This window comes from Nicotiana tabacum, chromosome 24 (genome assembly GCF_000715075.1).
Source record: "Nicotiana tabacum cultivar K326 chromosome 24, ASM71507v2, whole genome shotgun sequence".
In the NCBI taxonomy this organism is placed as follows: domain Eukaryota; kingdom Viridiplantae; phylum Streptophyta; class Magnoliopsida; order Solanales; family Solanaceae; genus Nicotiana; species Nicotiana tabacum.
This window is the reverse complement of record NC_134103.1, coordinates 87003300-87023012: the sequence shown is the minus strand read 5'-3', so window position 1 is coordinate 87023012 and position 19713 is coordinate 87003300. Positions and strand designations below refer to the sequence as shown.

The 19713-nt window shown below is 36.9% G+C and overlaps 1 protein-coding gene, 1 long non-coding RNA gene and 1 other non-coding gene across 5 annotated transcripts; 1 reads left to right on the top strand and 2 right to left on the bottom strand.

Annotated features, from left to right (window-relative positions):
* Window positions 1-8732: 8732 nt before the first annotated feature.
* Window positions 8733-16153, bottom strand: LOC107785673 (uncharacterized). 2 transcript variants are annotated; one of them, XR_012706496.1, is made up of 5 exons: window positions 15941-16153; window positions 13465-15230; window positions 12590-12658; window positions 10312-10421; window positions 8733-9207 (listed from the first exon to the last, which is right to left on the bottom strand). It is a non-coding gene; the product is annotated as an uncharacterized LOC107785673 (long non-coding RNA). The 2 variants fall into 2 exon arrangements; XR_012706497.1 differs by lacking the exon at window positions 15941-16153 and having other exon boundaries at window positions 13465-13648; window positions 13771-14075.
* On the top strand, window positions 12340-15116 carry LOC107763009 (myb-related protein 2). 2 transcript variants are annotated; one of them, XM_016581420.2, is made up of 7 exons: window positions 12340-12493; window positions 12573-12788; window positions 12878-12954; window positions 13328-13388; window positions 13487-13562; window positions 13672-13741; window positions 14087-15116. In XM_016581420.2, exons 2-7 carry the CDS (start codon window positions 12584-12586, stop codon window positions 14822-14824), a joined length of 1227 nt encoding a protein of 408 aa, XP_016436906.1. In that variant the 5' UTR covers window positions 12340-12493; window positions 12573-12583; the 3' UTR covers window positions 14825-15116. The 2 variants fall into 2 exon arrangements, with proteins under 2 accessions (XP_016436906.1, XP_016436904.1); XM_016581418.2 differs by having other exon boundaries at window positions 14069-15116.
* Window positions 16018-16118, bottom strand: LOC142178756 (U6 spliceosomal RNA). The gene has a single exon (XR_012707010.1). It is a non-coding gene; the product is annotated as a U6 spliceosomal RNA (small nuclear RNA).
* Window positions 16154-19713: the final 3560 nt, after the last annotated feature.

Genomic DNA, 19713 nt, shown 5'->3' with positions numbered 1-19713 from the left:
TGTGGTAACGCGACGAAATAACAAAGCGATTGATTAATTGATTAGAATCCTCTAGTCATGATTTCTAAAGGAGCAGCGTGTTAAGAGCAATAGAAATAATTGATTAATCGATTAATTGAAAACCTATAGACATGGTATCTAGATGGACAATAACAAAATATGTGTTATTTATCCTATAGGCATGTTGTCTAAGTGTGCACAACAGTAAACCTAGAAACATGTACAGCAAATACTTAAATATGCTTTAGACACGTTGAGTGAAGTATGTGCGCAATTCCTTTAGGCATGATTTCTATTACCGTGCAACACACTGAAAGAAATAACATAAAAGGCATGTTGAACGTAATAGAAAATAGAATGCATACACCCTTTAGGCATATTTTCTACCCATTCATGCAAGTATTAGAATACCCCAACCCCTTTTTAATAGTTTCCCCATTATTTGTTATTATAAGTTATTATAGCCCGAATGGAATAATACAAACCAAATATGAATAGTTACAGAAGGAGACAACTATAGGCCCAACGATAGCCTCAGTACAAAATAACCCAGTGTTTTTCTGGGCCTTCGACAACTCCCTTTCATATGACCAGTAGACTCAAATCCCCATATCATAAGACCAGTATAGTAAGTCTGAATCCAACAGCCAAACCCAACATCACATAGAACCAAACACCAAGCCCAAATGAATGACTCATACATGATCACACAAGCAACAGACTATATGTTGAATTAATTAAATAGAGCAGGAAGTCCATACACTTAGTTCTTAGGACTGTAAAGCTAATTATCACTAAGACACATAAACATATTCATGTGGCAGGCTGGCAGAACACATATAAGGTAAGTTCATGTTTGAATTTTAAAGGTTTAGGGGACATGATTGATCATCATAGGATAGCAGACTCTTTCCAAAGAAGTTTCAAATACTAACATGGTCCAAAAACAACTTAAGACAATTTTCAAGTAGGTGATCTAATTGTGAAAGTTAAAGGATCAATAGAGAACAACCTTAATAGAGTAGTTTTAACATAAGGACTGACAATATAGGTTCATGGTCGAGTAATTACTTAACAGGACAAAGTTGTCATACTGAACATTAATCAAAGTATAGAGACAACATCAAACTTCAACAGTAAAAAAAAAGCATCAAATCTAATATTATTTGGCCATGTGTGGTAAAAGAATGTCAGTTGTAAGATTTATCCCTAGGGTCTTAACTGGTACTAAGGAATGAAGGATTGAGCAAGTTAGCAAATACATAATAGGTTCACAAATACATAATAACAGGTCCTCATGAATAGCATGATCAGAAGAGTAACAAGTTAAGCATGGACTTCCTAGGCTTGAGTTTGGTCGACATAACAATCTAGGACACGGTAGGGAAAGCAAACAACAAATATCAGCATACTCATAGTAGACTAAACAGGTTTAGTAGAGCCAGAACTCTCAAACGTCAAGGGCACATTAAAGACTAGATTGCCACATAAAGGCTAGAAATTGCATTTCATCTTATAGACTATAATTAGTATTAAACAACACAGGATTGAACTAAACATGGACACACATTAAAGCTCACAATTGGTTGACATCACAATTAGGAATTGGTCATTTAAAGCGTTAGAACACATTAGTTGGTCTGTCATAAGGATGCAGAACAAAGTAGGGACAAATTCAAGGAGAATAACAAGTCAAATTCATTCGAACACACATTAGGGAAAACATGCTTGAGAGAGCCAGAGTCGGAATTACAAATTAGGCAAGTTCAGATGCCAGGAAGTATGGAGCTTCAAGAATAACATCAAAAACAGACAAGAATACGAGTAATAACATGTTAATTCACAAAAGCTTCAAGGATATAGACACTCGAAATAAGAAATCAAGTGATAAGAATGAAATTGCTAGAGCTAAAGGTACTTACCAGTTACTGATTGACAAACAAGTAGGCAAAAGAACAATTCAGCAATATCTCGAATATCAGTAGCAAGACGAACAGTAGAACCCAAAATATCAGTGCGTCAGAGTTCCCAAGGGCTTCGGATAAACCTCGAGTAGTGCTCGCACTGATAGAGGTCGAATAATCGAATTCTGGTGGCCTTGGCTTTCAACCGGCAAAGAGCTCAAGTTTCAGAATAATATAGGACGAGTGAGACAAACAGTAGAACCCAAAATATCAGTGCGTCAGAGTTCCCAAAGGCTTCGGATAAACCTCGGGCAGTGCTCGCACCGAGAGAGGTCGAATAATCGAATTCTGGTGGCCTTGGCTTTCAACCGGAAGAGAGCTCAACTTTCACAATAATATAGGATGAGTAAGAATAAGAATACAATGACTAAGGTCTGTCTTAGGGAGATTTGGGTAAGGGTTTATATAGTGGTTGAAATTGAACGAACAAACATAGAAGACAATCAATTAAACACAAAATAAGGAAATGCAATCAATGAAAAAACAGTAAAAGAAGAATCGGAATCCAAACCCTTGTTGGAATCGAACTCAGGGCGAATCGTTCACAAGCCCCAATCACGACGGAATCAACGGAGATATACTATATACAAGAGAGACTTTTCTTTTCTCTAGTGTATAGAACCACAAACGCACCCAGAACCATAGAATCAAAGTCGTATTTATGAGAATTGAGCTTTCCATAAGTTCTATGGTAACGAAAGTTACCATAAATGAGTGATAGTAGCAGGAAAGGTAAGTATAACCCGCGTATGAACGCGTATAAGGAAAGAATAAGAAAGGATCTCCATGGTCGGCTAGGGTTTAGGGTGGAGAGATGAGAGAATGCAGAGGTGGGTGGGTGGGGAAATGTATCTAGGGTTCGGGTTAGGGAGATATAACAAAATGGGAAGGGCTATTGTGGGCCGTTGATCATTTGAAATCAACGCTCAAGATCAGAAGGGGAGCGGGGTAGGTCGTTTAAAGGGGTCGCGACTGGGTTGGTCATATGGGTTATTTGGTTTGGGCTAGAGTTATTGGACCAAGGGTTTTGGGGTATTTGGGCTGCCTATTGGGTCCGAAAATTGGCTTGGGGATTAGGCTGGATTTTAAATATATGAAATTAAGGGAAAATAATTTAATAGAATAGTTATATACAAAAAATAATATTTATGCCACTTAATATTTTAAAATAATAGATGCAAGTTATAAAAATATAAGAAATTATTTTGACTCTGAATAAAATGACAAAGTGCAATTAATTGTAAAGTACATGCTATTATTGCAAAAAATGCATAAATAATTCATAAAATGCAGATTTAATTATATAAAATAAAATAAAATATTATAAGGCATATATGTAGGTGTAAAAAATAAATTTGGACGATTACGGCATCACAAAATAATTTGAAATATTAATTAATAAATATTTGAGTAACTTAAAAGAAAGAAAATAAATTTAAAAGCCTTAAAAATTATGAAAAATTACAGAAAGTACTTATATGACTCTTGTAAATTGATGATGATGCAGGAATGATATTTTAAAAATATATACGAAATTTTTAAAAATATGAGCGCAAAATTGATTATCAACAACCATGTCTTCATTCAACCCACTTACTTCGATTTCTAAGCCGAGAGGCTGTAAGGAAAAGAAGAATGTGTAGGCATACAAAATTTATTGGATTTAAATTCAATAAAATAATTTAGACTATATATTAAATATGTTAGTCCAACTAAGTATTATGGACTAATATAAATAGATTAATTATATAAGTCCAAATATATATGGATTAAATAAAAAAAGTCTTAATCCATTGGGCTAGCCCATTTAGTTGGGCTACAGATGATGAGCCCACTTCGTTAAGCCCAAGATGCCATCTTCCTAGAGGCCCCGTTTGGTGTCACGTGTCAAATGACGTGGCACGCCAAGTCAAATAGAAGAGCCAATAGGATCATGCCACGTGTCAAAATGATAAGGCATGCCAAGTCAAATTGAAAGGCCAATGAAAATGTGCCACATATGCAAGTGACATGTTCCGGCCAATCAAATACGACCTTGTCACTCTTCAATCTGATTGGTCGAAAAGAGTTTGTTCTCATCACAATACTTCCCTCCCACAACTATAAATAGGGGTCTTCATAACTCAGAAAGGGACCAGAAGTTATAACAAAAAGCAAGAGAGAACTCGTGAATCAAACGCTGCAGATTTCTCTAAAAGCTACAAGCATCTAAGTGTTCTAAGGATTGAAAGATCAAGACGGAGATTCAAGAACAAACTGCGAGCCCTTGGACTAAAATACATCAAGATCAATATTAGGCCTAAAGAACTTGGGTTAAAATAAAATAAAATTCAAGATTAAGCTCAAGGCTCTTTTATTTACTGTTGAAAAGAAGAATCAGAGGATTCATAGAGATTGTAACACTCATATTGTTTGAAATAAAATACTACAATTATTGCAATATTTTTCAGTCCTGATTTTATTTTCTTGACGCAATATTTTTCAGTCCTGATATGATCTCAAATGAAGTCTATAACTTCTTTCTCCCTTATTTTCTCGAACTCCTGCGCTTCAACCCATTTAGAAAAATAGTCAGTCATAAATAAAATGAAATTGGCTTTACCCGGGGTCGATGGCAGAGGGCCGACGATGTCCATTCCCCATTTTATGAACGGCCATGGGGATAGGACCGAGTGAAGTTGCTCTCCGGGTTGATGGATCATCGGCGCAAACCTTTGACATTTATCACATTTACGAACAAATTCTTTCGCATCTTTGCCCATATCGATCCAATAATACCCCGCTCTGATCACTTTTCGAACTAATGCGTTGGCACCGGAGTGATTCCCACAAGTGCCCTCGTGTACTTCCCGTAGGATGTACTTGGTATCTCCCGGACCCAAGCATACTGCCATCGGTCCATCGAATGTCCTTCGATATAGTGTTCCGTCTGTGGCCAACGTAAATCGAGCAGCTTTAGTCCGTAGGGTCCTGGAATCTTTATGGTCTGGTGGAAGCTTTTCCGTTTTTTAAGTATTCGATATACTTGTTTCTCCAATCCCAGGTTAAGCTAGTAGAATTTATCTCGGCGTGCCCATCTTCGATTACCGATCTTGAAAGTTGAACGACAGTCCCCGAGTTCGAATCATCTACCTCGACCGACGATCCCAAATTCGCAAGTGCATCGGCCTCATTATTCTGTTCTCGCGGAACATGCCGTAGAGTCCATTGTTTGAAATGGTGCAAAGTGATAAGCAGTTTGTCCAAATACCTTTGCATTCTACTTTTTCGGACTTCGAAGGTTTTGTTTACTTGACTCACCACCAGCAAAGAGTCACAATTAGCCTCAATGACCTCTGCTCCCAAGTTTCTAGCTAGCTCAAGACCTGCAATCATGGCTTCATACTCGGCCTCGTTGTTAGTTAACATGATAGTTTTAATAGCTTGCCTAATAATGTTGCCCGTGGGGGGGTTTCAAAACTATGCCTAGCCCGGACCCCTTTTTCGTTCGAAGCCCCGTCCGTAAAAAGGATCCATACCCCCGATGATATACCTGATTTTAACAGGAGTTCTTTTTCGACTTCGGGTATGAGGGTTGGCGTGAAGTCGGCCACAAAGTCTGCCAAAATTTGAGACTTGATGGCCGTACGGGGTTGATATTCGATATCGTACCCACTGAGTTCGATGGCCCATTTGGCCAATCGGCCTGATAGTTCGGGCCTATGTAAAATATTACGAAGTGGGCAGGTGGTTAATACGCTTATGGGGTGACATTGAAAATACGGTCTTAACTTTCTAGAGGCGCTTATTAGCGTAAGTGCCAATTTTTCTAAGTGAGGATACCTAGTTTCCGCTTCTCCTAAGGTCCGACTTACGTAATAAACGGAAAATTGCGTACCTTGCTCTTCTCGAACCAGAACACTGCTTACGACGACTTCTGATACCGCCAAGTACAAGTAAAGTTTTTCGTTGGTTTTAGGAGTGTGAAGCAGTGGTAGGTTCGATAGATATCGTTTCAATTCATGTAATGCTTGTTGGCATTCCAGTGTCCAAGCGAAGTCGTTCTTCTTTTTGAGTAGAGAGAAAAATTTGTGACTTCGATCTGATGATCTTGAAATGAATCGGCCTAAGGCTGCAATTCTTCCTGTTAACCTTTGTACGGCTTTCATGCTGTCCACGATGGCCTTGATTTTGTCGGGGTTAATCTCGATTCCCCGATTTGACACCATGAAGCCGAGGAACTTGCCCGAACCGACCCCGAAAGCACATTTTTCGGGGTTGAGCTTCATGTTGTATTTCCTCAGAATCTCGAACGTTTCCTGCAAATGGGCCAAATGGTCCTCTACGCGCAGGGACTTAACTAGCATGTCATCTATATAGACTTCCATCGATTCACTTATTTGTTCTTCGAATATTTTATTTACTAAACGTTGATAAGTGGCTCCTGCATTTTTTTAGCCCGAAGGGCATTACATTATAACAATATGTTCCATATCTGGTCACAAATGAAGTCTTTTCCTGGTCCTCCGGGTTCATCTGAATTTGATTATACCCGGAATAGGCATCAAGAAAGGTAAGGATCTCGTGGCCGGTTGTGGCATCGATGTTGGGCAGTGGAAAGGAATCTTTGGGGCATGCTTTGTTCAAGTCCTTATAGTCCACACACATTCTAAGTTTGTACCCTTTTTTAGGCACTACAACCACATTGGCTAACCATTCGGGGTATTTCACCTCTCGAATGGACCCTATTTTGAGAAGTTTGGTTACCTCATCCTTTTATGAATGCGTGCTTTACCTCTGATTGGGGTCTTTTTTTTTGCTTCACCGGTCTGAACCTAGGGTCCAAGCTCAGCCGATGCGTCGTTATGTCTGGTGGTATCCCTGTTATATCTAAATGGGACCAGGCAAAATAGTCGATGTTATCGATAGAAAATTGAATGAGTTTCTTCCTGAGTCCGGTCGTACCGTTATATTTGGGAATTTCGGGCATACGGAATTTTTTGGGGATTGGTTTTGGGGCCGCGCTCGAGGGAAAAGGCTTTTGTATGAATTTTTTCGAATCAAGCCCTTTTATCATTAGCGGAGCCCCCGGGATTTGATCGACCCTAGCATTATACGCTTCCACTTTCTTGTCGTTGGCTTCGACTCGTTTGGTGAGTTCCTCGAGCAATTTAGCAATTTCAGGAGCGGTCCCCGATTCTTGCTCGTTTGATTTCACTATGGCTGGCTCCGTTCTGGGGGTGACTTCTCGAAGAAGTGGATTGAAGTTCGGCCTGCTTTGCATATGAGTTTGGCTCTGCAACTGAGCTATCGCTGCTTGTTGGGCTTGTAGCATTTCGAAAATCATACGCAAGCTGACCCCGATTTTCCCCATGTTGTGGGTGTCTCGGGCTATGGGTCGAGCACCGCCCTGAATGCTTCTTTCCGGTTCGGAACGCTGATTCACCTCTAGAGCTATTTGTGAATTGACATCCAATGGTACTTCGGCTCGATTTTCGGGTTCTTCGATTCGAGCCTCGTTGCCATCGTCAAGTAACTTTCCGGCCCCGGGCGCCAAGTTGTTGGTTTCATCTTGAAGGCCGGCTTCAAGGTCGATAGGTAGGGCCATTGCTGACTTGAAGTTATAAGCTGGAGTGTACTGTAGATTTATATCAAACAATCACTGTTACCCTTAGCCCCACGGTGGGCGCCAAACTGTTTACCCGAAAAATCGGATAACGTTAAATTTAGGTATGGTTCTAAGGATGCGCAAATTTCTTTGATACAAGAATAACAATACTGGTAACTTGAATAAGTTGAGACGAAACAAGCACAAAGAAATCTCAATGTATCTGAGAAAAGGATGTGTTTATTGCAATGTGTCTTTAGCTTACAAGGATGTCCCATTTTATAATAGAGGGTTATTGCTTTATCTATAACAACATAATAAAATAATTCATATAGTGGAGGACCCATGATAATTTGTCTCTTCCTCGGTTCTCGCTAAGATTCTCTCCCTTGGTGCGGTTGTAACGGCTCTTGTCTGCGAGCTTGGTACTGGCTCGAGCTCGGTATTAGATCGAGCCCCCAGTCTTGGTTCGAGCTCGATTCTGCCTTGGGGCATCGATATTCGGGGCGAGTGTTGGTCGGTCCAGGCATCTTCGATGAACTATGAATTGTCTCGTAGTTCGATTTGGATATGGGCTCGATAATGATACCGATTCTTGTCGTTGATCGGTCTATTGGCTCGAAGCTCGACGTCCCTACTTCGGATTTCGACCGAGCTCATCATGTAGATATCCTCCGATCGAAATGTCATCGTCTCAACCGGTCTTTATGACTGAGAATCGGTTTTGACCATACACAACCAGGTTCTAACTTATAACATTTTTTGGTCTCGTGCTCTGCCTCCGATTCTTCATTAGAAATGACGTCCGGTTGATGATATGCTTCTTTGTTTTCTTTTCTTTTTGCTCTTTTTATAGTTCATTTTATTTTATTTTTCGGATTTGTAGAGGTATTGGGATAGATTAACACTTCAAGTGTTAGTGATTTTATATATATTGGCTTTTCAGTGTTTTTGTACAGAATAGCTATATTAACCCCCCCTCCCCCCCTCCCCCCAATCCCCACCCAAAAAAACAAGTTGTGTCATTATATCTTGATGTGTCCTGTTTGTCTTTGATGTCATATATGTTCACAACTGGAATGTAATCTTGAAGAAGATAGGAGAAAACCTATCTTATTTTCAAGACTACAAATCTCATATTTTAAACAGTTTTACCTATGATATCCTTTGGATGACCTGTTAGTGTAAAAAAAAATCTATATTGATGACATATTATAAATTAAACTCTATTGGTATTATACAGGTGAGAGTCCACAGAAGGAGAAAGAAAACAAATCATATGCATGTTGATCGTTCAGAATTACTTAAGTTGTTAAGAAGCTTAAAAGGGTAAAAGAATAATGGGGTTCGGAATCCATTTTCCGTGGCCTAGAAAAGGAAAAGAATAACAAAGAAATTCTTGACTTGAGAATACGTCCATTGCTTTGGGTTTGAGTTAAGATTCTGAAATTCCATTCCCCAGAATCTGACTTTTATCCTGAACCCCAAGTCCTTTTCCCCATAAGGAATATCATTCCGTGGTCATTGATTTCCTTTTATTTTAAGCCAGTGTCTTCACCCTGGGGTCAACAAGCAGGCACCAATTCGAGCTGTGCGTCTTTACTAATCATGCACAGTGGCAGAGATACCCTTGTACGAGAGCGTTATCCGACACCGCTTCATCGAAAAAAATTCAAACACATAATTATATATTATAGATCAACATTAATTTGGGACAATGAATAAATTCTTTGAAGATCTACAACTCCAAATCCTAACTCAAATATAAGCTGAGTTGATAATAAGTCAGGCATTGCTCACACAAAATTCTGCGTACACTACACTACAGATCAGGCATTGACGAACTCTCCCACCATTGCCTCCCTAAGATGATTCGAAATGCTCTATTTCTTTATTTTTATTTTTTTAATGTGAGATTCATCTTGTACTTTAAAGTAAAATTAACTAAATCTAAGAGCTTTAAAAAGGAAATGCAAGTACAAGAAAGAACAACAGCACATGTTCTCTTCTTTAAAGTGGAGAATATATCATGAAAATAGAATAAAGAAAGCAACAAAAGAGACGAGGAAGAAGATAGATTGGAATAGCAAAGGCAAAGGGTTCTTCTGCATGTCTTACAAAACAGAGGAACAGCAGTCATTGCTTTATGGCAACATCACGGAAAAGCAAATTAAGTACTTTTAATGTACCATTACTAGAAAAGATTATTTGGGTTATTCAGAGAGGCATAAAATGAATGCTATTGCATGTTTATACTTCTTCTGTTCCAATTTTATATATTTTTAAAAATAAAAAAATTTAGAATGCTTTGAAATGTTTGTCATCCTTCCATTTCTATAAAACTCACAGCTTTCAAAAATTCATATATATAAAGTTACTCCATTTTAATGTTCTTTTCTTTTTTTTGCATTTTTTTAAAATCAAACTAGCTTATCAACTTGTAACTTTTAGTATTGATTCCATCATCACTAACATCATACATATAAGTTAAACTAATATCTTAAATTTCATCCTCAGCCAACTACCTTTCTGTAAAATAAAAAGATGAAATATTATTCATAGTTTGATATAGAAACATAAAGCAACTACTAGATCTTGCACATCATCAATTAGAAAATCTACTTTACCATAACAGAAGGGAAACTGAGAATGACAAAAGAAAGACAAACAATTGTTAAAGACAGTTTGATCAGATGAACAACACTATAACAAGACAGTTAGGTCAGATAAATACTATAACAAGAAGTCTCGGGTTCAAACCTTGTGAACGAAGAAATTTCCGGTAGGGAGCACTTCTCCCTTAAATGGGTCTCTGCTACGCACATTTGGATTAGATGAGCTAATGGGTTCCGGATATCATATGGTTGAACCTAACAAAAAAAAAATTTAACTCCATAAATCTATTGATTTTAGTACAATATAATAGTCCAATGCAACTCATACAGCTAACAATGCACATCCTCATTTCATTCCTATCCACGTGCCAGCAAAACAGTATAAGGGAACTCTGCTTTATACCTATACCACTTTACCTAAAGGTTGTAATATATTCCTCCAAAGCGCATAAAATACCCTAAGATATCAGAATCAGTTGATCTTTTTCTTGAAAGTTCAACTGACAACTGATGTGCATACCTTGTTCAGAGATGAGGAATTTTCACTTATTTCATATCAAGATGGAAAATAATTAAACTTAGATAACAAACAGTCTTACAAACCCCTGAAATTTATCCAAAAGATATATTTTTGATACCAAGAGTCATTTCCTAACTATGCAATCGTGATTTGTTGAACTTGCTGACCAATACAAAAATACAGCAGTTTAGATGTATCATTGCAATGTTAACAAGGAAAAGGTGCAAAAGATACTAAGCATTTCATAAACAACTAAGTTTAAATTCCCTAGTTTTCCCTCCACAGAAAAATGCAAAAAAAAAAAAGGAAAAAAAAGGAAGAAACAAATGAGCACAAATCTATGGTGTTTTAGTTTTTATAAGTGAACTAGAAATTGAATTAGCAAGGCGATAAATAGAGATCTCAAGTTTGTGTCACAATAAACTATGACAGAAAACTGACAGGTATCTATACATGTTTATTAAAAATAAACGGGCACAAAAGAATGTAAAGTAACTATTTATATTCTCTAGAGCAAATTAAGGCTCAAGTCAAGGGAAAGGCAAGTAGTCATCTTCGAGCAAATGAGTTGACATGTTTTCCATCAGGCGACTACGGAAGCAAGTAATATCACTTTATTTCTCCTTTCAAAGGGGTCCCAATGCCTTGGAGATGGCTGTCTTACACCAATTAAAGAATAGGAAATATCTAACGTACTGGAGGTCTCCCTCTATTTTAGTTCTATATATCCAGGCCGAATAAGTACCAAACTTACTGAAGGAGACAAAAAGGTATTTGTTCCTTATTCCAATATTCCTGGCCTTCAAACAAAGCCAAGGAGAAGCATCTCTCCACAATTTTTTTACCTTTTTATCGTATTCCTTTTTAGTTACTCAAACATGATATATTAAAATAGCATAGACTGAAAATAATGCTCAAGATATTCCAAAAGTTCATATCACTAAATACAGGAACAGGAGCAAGATATTGCATGAAAGTCTCATCTAAAATCATTAAATTCTTTTTACCCAAGGCAGAGTATAGCCAATATAATAGAATAAAACATGCATATAGGAAATGCTGCCTCAACAAATTCTTAACATGGCCATAGTAAACTAACAGAGGTTTATAGAAAGAAATGTATTAGTCTTTTTATTTTGACATGAAATAATTGAAGCATCTCTCAACCATTTCCCTATCTCTTTGCTTTGTTTTTTTTATCCAATACAAAGTACTTGAAGCTCTGGTCAACAGAATCTTCCATTTGAAAGGGAAAATGGTTTTGAAGTTTTCAAGAGGTCATACATCATTCAATAGTGGATACTTTCAGTCTATATCAGAAAAAAATTCCAAATTTAATTCTGGGAATATGGTTCCCAAACTTTGCCAGATAAAGAATATGAGAACATAAAAGTCTCTGGTGGATAAATTCTTGTACCCATTGTAAGGTGTGAAGTGTTTCAAGCAAGTTATAGTGCAGCGGAATATCATGCTAGGGCCCACAGATATGTAAAACTGGAAAGATGAGATCTCTTTTTGAGCCGGCTGTGAAGATTCGATTGGTTCTAGCGTTCAACTGGCCCTGTCCAAGATTCTATGCTTCACCTAGACTCCCTCTCTCTTTCTCACCCCATTCGCTTATAAGAGCTCTTTGGATACATCTTTGGTCTGTGAAGTTGTACAACAAAGGAGATAGATAAGAGCAGTAGTGCAGTTTGAACTGAGTATCAGAAGCAGAATTGTTCTCTGAAGAATAATACAGAAGAATCATGATTTGCATCTAAAGGGTAAGACTAGACTGAAACCAAGTACAGCAGATCACTTTCAGGTACATTATAATTAGTTAAATTACTTATATCGTGCCTATTAACTCGCACCACAAAACTTAATTGCTAATAATCATACAGAAGGCCAGAAGATGTACCATCATCACCACCAGGATAAGAGCATGCACCCTTCAACAAGAATGTCTATCTCTGAAAGGCATCTGTTCCTGCAAGGTGGAAACGGCAACGGGGATTCAGGGCTTGTCCTGTCAACTGATGCCAAGCCAAGATTGAAATGGACACCAGACCTCCATGAGAGGTTTATAGAAGCCGTTAATCAACTTGGTGGAGCAGACAGTAAGTGCACACAAATATACCAATTTCAAGACGCACCAGGAAGATGTTATTTCGTGAAGATAATTAACTGCACTATTCTTCTATTGCAGAAGCCACGCCAAAATCAGTTCTAAAGCTTATGGGGATCCAAGGATTAACCTTGTACCACTTAAAGAGCCATCTTCAGGTTCGTTCTTATTTGCTTTATGGCATTACAAAATCCATGCATAAACAAGACATTCTATGAGGGACATATTCGGCGTTGAAGTTTAGCTACCAAGGCAATAGTTCCAAACAAAACAACTGGTGGTAAGAGGGGAAAAGCATCTTTTGCATCAACTGCAAAGAATTTTCAAATTGTTTCATTTAAGCAGCTGCCATATATGTACTTTTATAGTGTGAAGGAAAACTGATCAAAACTTTGTACCTGGGCTGGCAAAAATGCAGAGAAATATAGCCCTTTGTTTTTCTTTACATCCATAAGACTGAAGAATATTTCTGACAATTTTTTGATACTTTTAGATTGGCCAGAAACTAACGCTTTACAAAAATGCTGGCAGAAATACAGACTAAGTAAGAATCTCCATGGACAAGCAAATGCTAGTGGGGCCAATAAAGTTGGTAAGAAATCAAATACATACCCAAGAAAATAGTTCACAAAACTTCGTTTACGGAGAGATAACATCCGAAAACTTACTGACTTTGTGGAATGGTTACAGCAGCAGGAGAAGATAGGATATCTGAGAATAGCGCAACTTGCATGAGCAATCCAAGCATCGGACCCCAGCCAAACAAGTAAGAACAAACAACATTTGATCCTTCATTTAAACCATTCATCCTTCTATTTCATGTCTTAGCAAAATCTTCATTTTTTGATTATTCTGACAAAAAGTTATCCATTCAGAAACATTCAAATAAGTGAAGCAATACAAATCCAAATAGAAGTGCAGAGAAGGCTTCATGAGCAGCTTGAGGTATGACATTACTGCAGAATTTCTCTTACGTATGAGAAGTGAGAGCAAAGCCTATGCCAAAAATACTTGTAGTAAAATTTGAGACTTCCTGGTTGATGATCTGAAAGCCACAAGCATGAGAGTATTGAAACTTGATAGAAGGCACTTTCACCTTCAAGATAAGCAGCTGGATATCTTCAATAATCTAGTGAACAGGCCCAGTCCATGTGTTCTGTTTCAAGAATTAAGAATCTAATCTAGACATGCATAGGGTGTTTTTTCTTGTCAAACTTCGAAGAAAATTTTTCCTTGACGGCTTCTAAATGAGGCCTAATTGAACTGATATAGGTACAACGACATTTACAGTTACGGATAGAAGCTCAAGGAAAATATTTGCATGCCGTGCTCGAGAAAGCACAGGAAACCCTTGGAAGACAAGACATGGGAACAGTAGGATTAGAGGCAGCCAAGATCCAACTATCAGAATTGGTATCCACAGTATCTAACCAATGCCTGAACCCTACATTTTCTGATATACAAGAAATATCAGGATTTAGCAGCCAACAAACACAAACTACCCAACTAGCAGATCGTTCAATCGATAGCTGCTTGACCTCTTGTGAAGGCTCTTTGAGGGACAACACTATGCATAATAACCAAATTGGATTGAGGCCTTTCGAATTTACACCATCTATAGAATGTAAGGATATTGAGAATGACACCAGGATACAACAGACAGGACTAAGATGGTGTGACAACCTCAAGGAGAATAGAAAATTATTCTCTGCAATCGATGAGGGTAAAGAAAAAGCATTCACCACAGAGACGAACTGCAAGAACTTATCAATGAGTATCGGACTTCAAGATGGAAACTTGGACGGAAGCAGTAACCATTCAGATGGGAAATTCAATGAAACAAACACAGCCGTCAGACATTTTCACCAGGCTGCCAACAGAGGCGATTCAATGCAAGAGAGGCAGAAGTCTTCACAAGAGTATAAGTTGTCTTACTTTGCACCTAAACTGGACCTAAACATACATGATGAAACAGATGCAGCTTCAAGTTGTAAGCAATTTGACTTAAATGGTTTCAGTTGGGGTTGAGGAACCTTATTAACAAAGGGCAAACCATGAGAGCAGACGCCAGGTAATTTGCTTCTTATATTTTGATTGAGATAGAGGTCGGCAAATGGAAACATAGCCCGATGGTCTCCTTGGAAGGAAAAAATGATGTATAATAATTAAAATTCCAGATCAAATAGAAATATAGAATATTGTAACTCCATTACATCTTCTCAGATCTTATTTCTGATCTCATATTTAACTTTCATGCAAAATTTGATGTAGAAGAGGGTATTAATAATCTTTAGCAGTTGAATGATCCTTCAATCGAAAACTCTTGCTGCTAAAGTCCTTAGGGGTTCATAAGCAGACCTCTTCTTAGGAATATATCATGGATTTTGCAACTCCATATGTTGCAAATACACCCTCAAACGCCAACTGCCATATGCTGCTAGATTATAATCACATCCAAAGTCACTTCAACAGAATATAGAGTCCCAGAAATCAAACTAACGTCTTTGGAATATGTCAAATATAATATAATCATACTGGAATAACAAATTCAAATAAATCCAATCACTTTCCTCAAGTGTCACCCTAAAAGTTATTAGTATAAAACTTTTCAAGTGTTATCAATAATCACTTTCCCTTATGAAAGAAGATTCATTGAAGCTCGGGATAGAAAATTGATTACCTAATATCCAAATTTTTATGAGGTGAACTTCTCTTTCAATGTCAACCTAATTCTTTTAGCATCCAAACTATAAGAAAAATATTTATCTGGAAGCTTGGTTCTAAAATTGGCCCGCTCTTTTCATTTAATAGACAATTGAAGATGGGAAAATTCAAAATGTAACGCCTGTGTTGAAAAATTTCTGGCATTTTATCAAACACCCAAAAAGCACACGCGGTATGAAGCTTCAAACTTTCACCCACGCTCGTTTATTACAAGCTGCAAAAATTACAGGAACAAAACAAAACAAGCAATTTTCTTCCTCGTAGAACAAAATACAACCATTCTAAGGTAAGCAAATGAAGAAATTCAAGTATAAGGTCCTTTTCATCCTAAAAATTACACACAGGCATAATGCCGCCAGCTAAATTTGTGGAAACAGAAAATAAAAGAGAGACGAGGAAAACTTCAAGTAGTTCACGAACCGTAAGAAATCTCGTGACCAGCGACGACCGGCAAAAGAAATTTGGGACCGGGGAAACAGAAAATAAAAGAGAGACGAGGAAAACGCAAAAAAATCTCGATTTGTGCGTGTCATCCTTGCGCAGGGGCCATGCTAATCTTCTCTGTATCGTTCCAATTTTATCGGATGTCCCCAAGGGCTGTTACGTTAGGGTTTTTAACGAGCAGAAGAGATTGTTCTATTTCCGATGAGGGACACACGTAAAAAGCAATAAATACCGTTTTGGATCCCAAAGTACAAATATTAAACACTTTCATCCTAATTTAAGAACGTTTATTTCAATATCACCCCCTTAAGTATTCATTCACGTAACGAAGTCCCATCTGCATTTCTGAAGAAGTCAAAATTGCTCTCTTTAACCCATAGATTTTAGAAATGTCTTCTTTTGCTATGTCAATTGGTGCTTGAATATAAAACATTTGGAGAAATTTAAATATTGCAATCAGAAGAAAGATAATTGTCCTACTTTAATCATATTATAGCAAATGAAGTAAAATACATAAAGATATTAGCAAGATCAATGATTTAATTGTCCCTATTGTAATAATAATCAGTCATTTTGTAAGATATGATATTCGAATGAACATGCAATAAAAGAGGCTAAAGGTAAATTCATTCAATATACTTTATATAAGTAGGGGCAACTCATAAGGTATCAAATTCTCTTGAATATTAAAACATCTTATCTCATTCCATCGTTATAATATGGAGTAATGTAAGAATTACTTTAATACATGAATTATATTTTCATATCATACAATGATTTTATAATAGTGTATATTGATGATATTCTTGTATTTTCTAAAAACTTAGAAATACATTTTAGACATCTAGATCTTTTTAAAAAAATTATTATACATAACGGTTTAGTAATTTCTAAACCTAAGATGTCTCTCTTCCAACCTAAAATAAGATTTTTAGGTCATAATATTGAGAAAGAAAAAATAATTCATATCCAAAGAAGTATTAAATTTGCTTCTAAATTCCCCGACATTATAACTGATAAAACTCAGCTTCAGAGATTTTTAGGAAGCTTAAACTATATTTCTCCTTTTATAAAGGATTTGGTCAATGATACTTCTATTCTATATGATAGATTAAAGAAGAATCCAAAAGCATGGACGAATGATCATAGTAAGTCCGTTAGAGTTATTAAACGGAAGGTTAATAACCGAAATACATAAAGATATATTAGCAACATCAATGATTTAACTGTCCATATTGTAATAATAATCAGTCATTTTGTGAGATGTGATATTCGAATGACCAGGCAATAAAAGAGGCTAAAAGTAAATTCATTCAACATACTTTGTATAAGTAGGGGCAATTGATAAGGTATCGAATTCTCTTGAATATTAAAACGTCTTATCTTATCTCATCGTTATAATATGGAGTAATGTAAGAATTACTTTAATACTCCTAAAGTTTCCATACTGACCTTTGTGGGTGTATCAGGGGTGGAATTAATAGTGTGAATATGGGTTCATTGGAATCTATATATAATTTTTAGCTTAAAACCTGAATTTATTTGGATAAAATCTATTGAAATTGCTAAAAATATTGAATAAAAAACATAAAACTCAAACATGGTGATGAATTTAGTTGTTGAACTCTAATCTTAAATTCGTAGAACTAAAATTCGCTTTGAGGCGTATATACATATTTTGGTTGACGTAATGTTCCTCAATGGAATTTTTTTTATATAACGAGGCCTCATTATATCAAAATTTTGTTTGTTATGTCTATGTATATATGGGTAAGTATTTAAATTTTATCGGATTTAAATCCATAAAGTAATTTGGACCATATTAAATTCAAGACATTAGTCCAAACAAATATTATGGCTAGTAAATTGGGCTAATTATTTAAATCCAATATATGTGTTGAGCTAGTCCATTTAATTGTACTATAAATTAAATGATAAGCCCACTTCGGTAGCCCAAGGTCCAATTGGTTATTAGCCCATCTTAAAGCTCAGGCTCATGCCACATGTCAAGTGATGTGATTATCCAAGTTAAAAGAATAAGCCAATAAAATCATGCGACGTGTCAAGTGACGTGGCAATCCAAGCCGAATAAATGAGCCAATTAAATCATGCCAAGTGTCTAGATGGTATTGGTCAGTTCAAACGGACCAATCAAATCGCAGAGCCACACCATTCCCTACAACTATAAATAGAGGTTTTCATAAAGCTAGAAGACATCAGAAGTAATAACAAGAAGCAAGCAGAGAGCTCGTGGATCAAACACCGCAGATTTCTCTACAGGCTAGAAGTTCAAGCACTCAAGCTACAAGTTCAAGTTCAAGATCAAGAACGAAGCCAAATCAAATACCAAAGCGTTCAAGATCAAATTACTTGTTCGTGATCAAATCCAAATTTAAGCTTAAGAAAGAGATTCAAGACTAAGCTTTACAATCCCTTGAATCAAAATTAAAATCAAGCTTATCAAGATAGTTTACATTCTTGAAGAATCAGAGGAATACCATAGAGATTGTAACACTCATTATTTACTGAAATCAAATACTAAATTTGTTGCACAATTTTTCAGTCTTGATTATTTATTTTTCTCAACGCAAAAATTTATTGTTACAAATTTCTGGCACGCCCAGTGGGACAATCTCTACCTCTCATCTCTTCAATTATCAAATTTCAAGAACACAGAAATGGCTCCTAAGAAGATCAACTTCAAACTCACTACTGCTAAGGCTACGGATTCCAAGTTCTCATCTGATGTAGAAAACTTGCTGGATGCTACTATGGAAAGCGTAAGACCTGTCACTAGGAATAAGGTAAACTTGTTGGGACAACAAGCATTTCAAATTCCGTCTGCATCAGTTCCTATCTTTGATTTTCGATCCTCAAAGGGGGCAAGATCATTTCCAACTGAATTGGAAGAAGGAATGAACATTGCTGAAATCGTTGAGAAGACATTGGCTCTACTTAGCCCATCTAGATCTAAGAATCTCATCACGCAGGGTGATGATGATGTCTTGATCACTGGATCTACTCCAAGTACTCCACGTGAGTTGTTCCACTCAAAGTATGGTGTAAGAGAAAATCCATGCTTTGCTCCACCATCCACGACAGTTATCCAAGCAATGGTGACTAACACTTCAACTGTTGAAGAACAACTTGCAAATTTAACAAAGGCAATTGAGGGGTTGACGAAGCATATGCAAGATCAAGATCATCAAATTGTCAAGCTTACAGATAGAGTTGAAAGCATGATGGAGGGAGATTCAAGTCATGCACCTGGAAAGCTCCATATGATGCAAGATAAAGGAGACTCATTTGCAAGGCAGACAACGACTCCTAAAGAATTTTCAGATTTCATCTGATAGGGTTATTCCCATTGACCAATTGAAAGACTTCATCATGGGAACCATCAAAGATAAGTACGATGTTGCTACCAAGTCTTCTCTCGCATATGCGAAGCCATACACTGCGAGAATGATAGTTTGAAGATGCCTGCAGGTTATCAACCCCCAAAATTTCAACAACTTGATGGAAAAAAAAATCCAAAGCAACACATTTCACACTTCGTCGAAACTTATAATAATGCTAGAACCTATGAAGATTATCTTGTCAAGCAATTTGTCTGTTCCTTAAAAGGAAATGATTTTGAATGGTACACTGATCTCGAGGCTGGTTTCACCGATAGCTGGGAGTAACTTGAACATAAATTTCTCAATTGCTTCTATAGCACAAGGCACACTGTAAATATGGTTGAACTC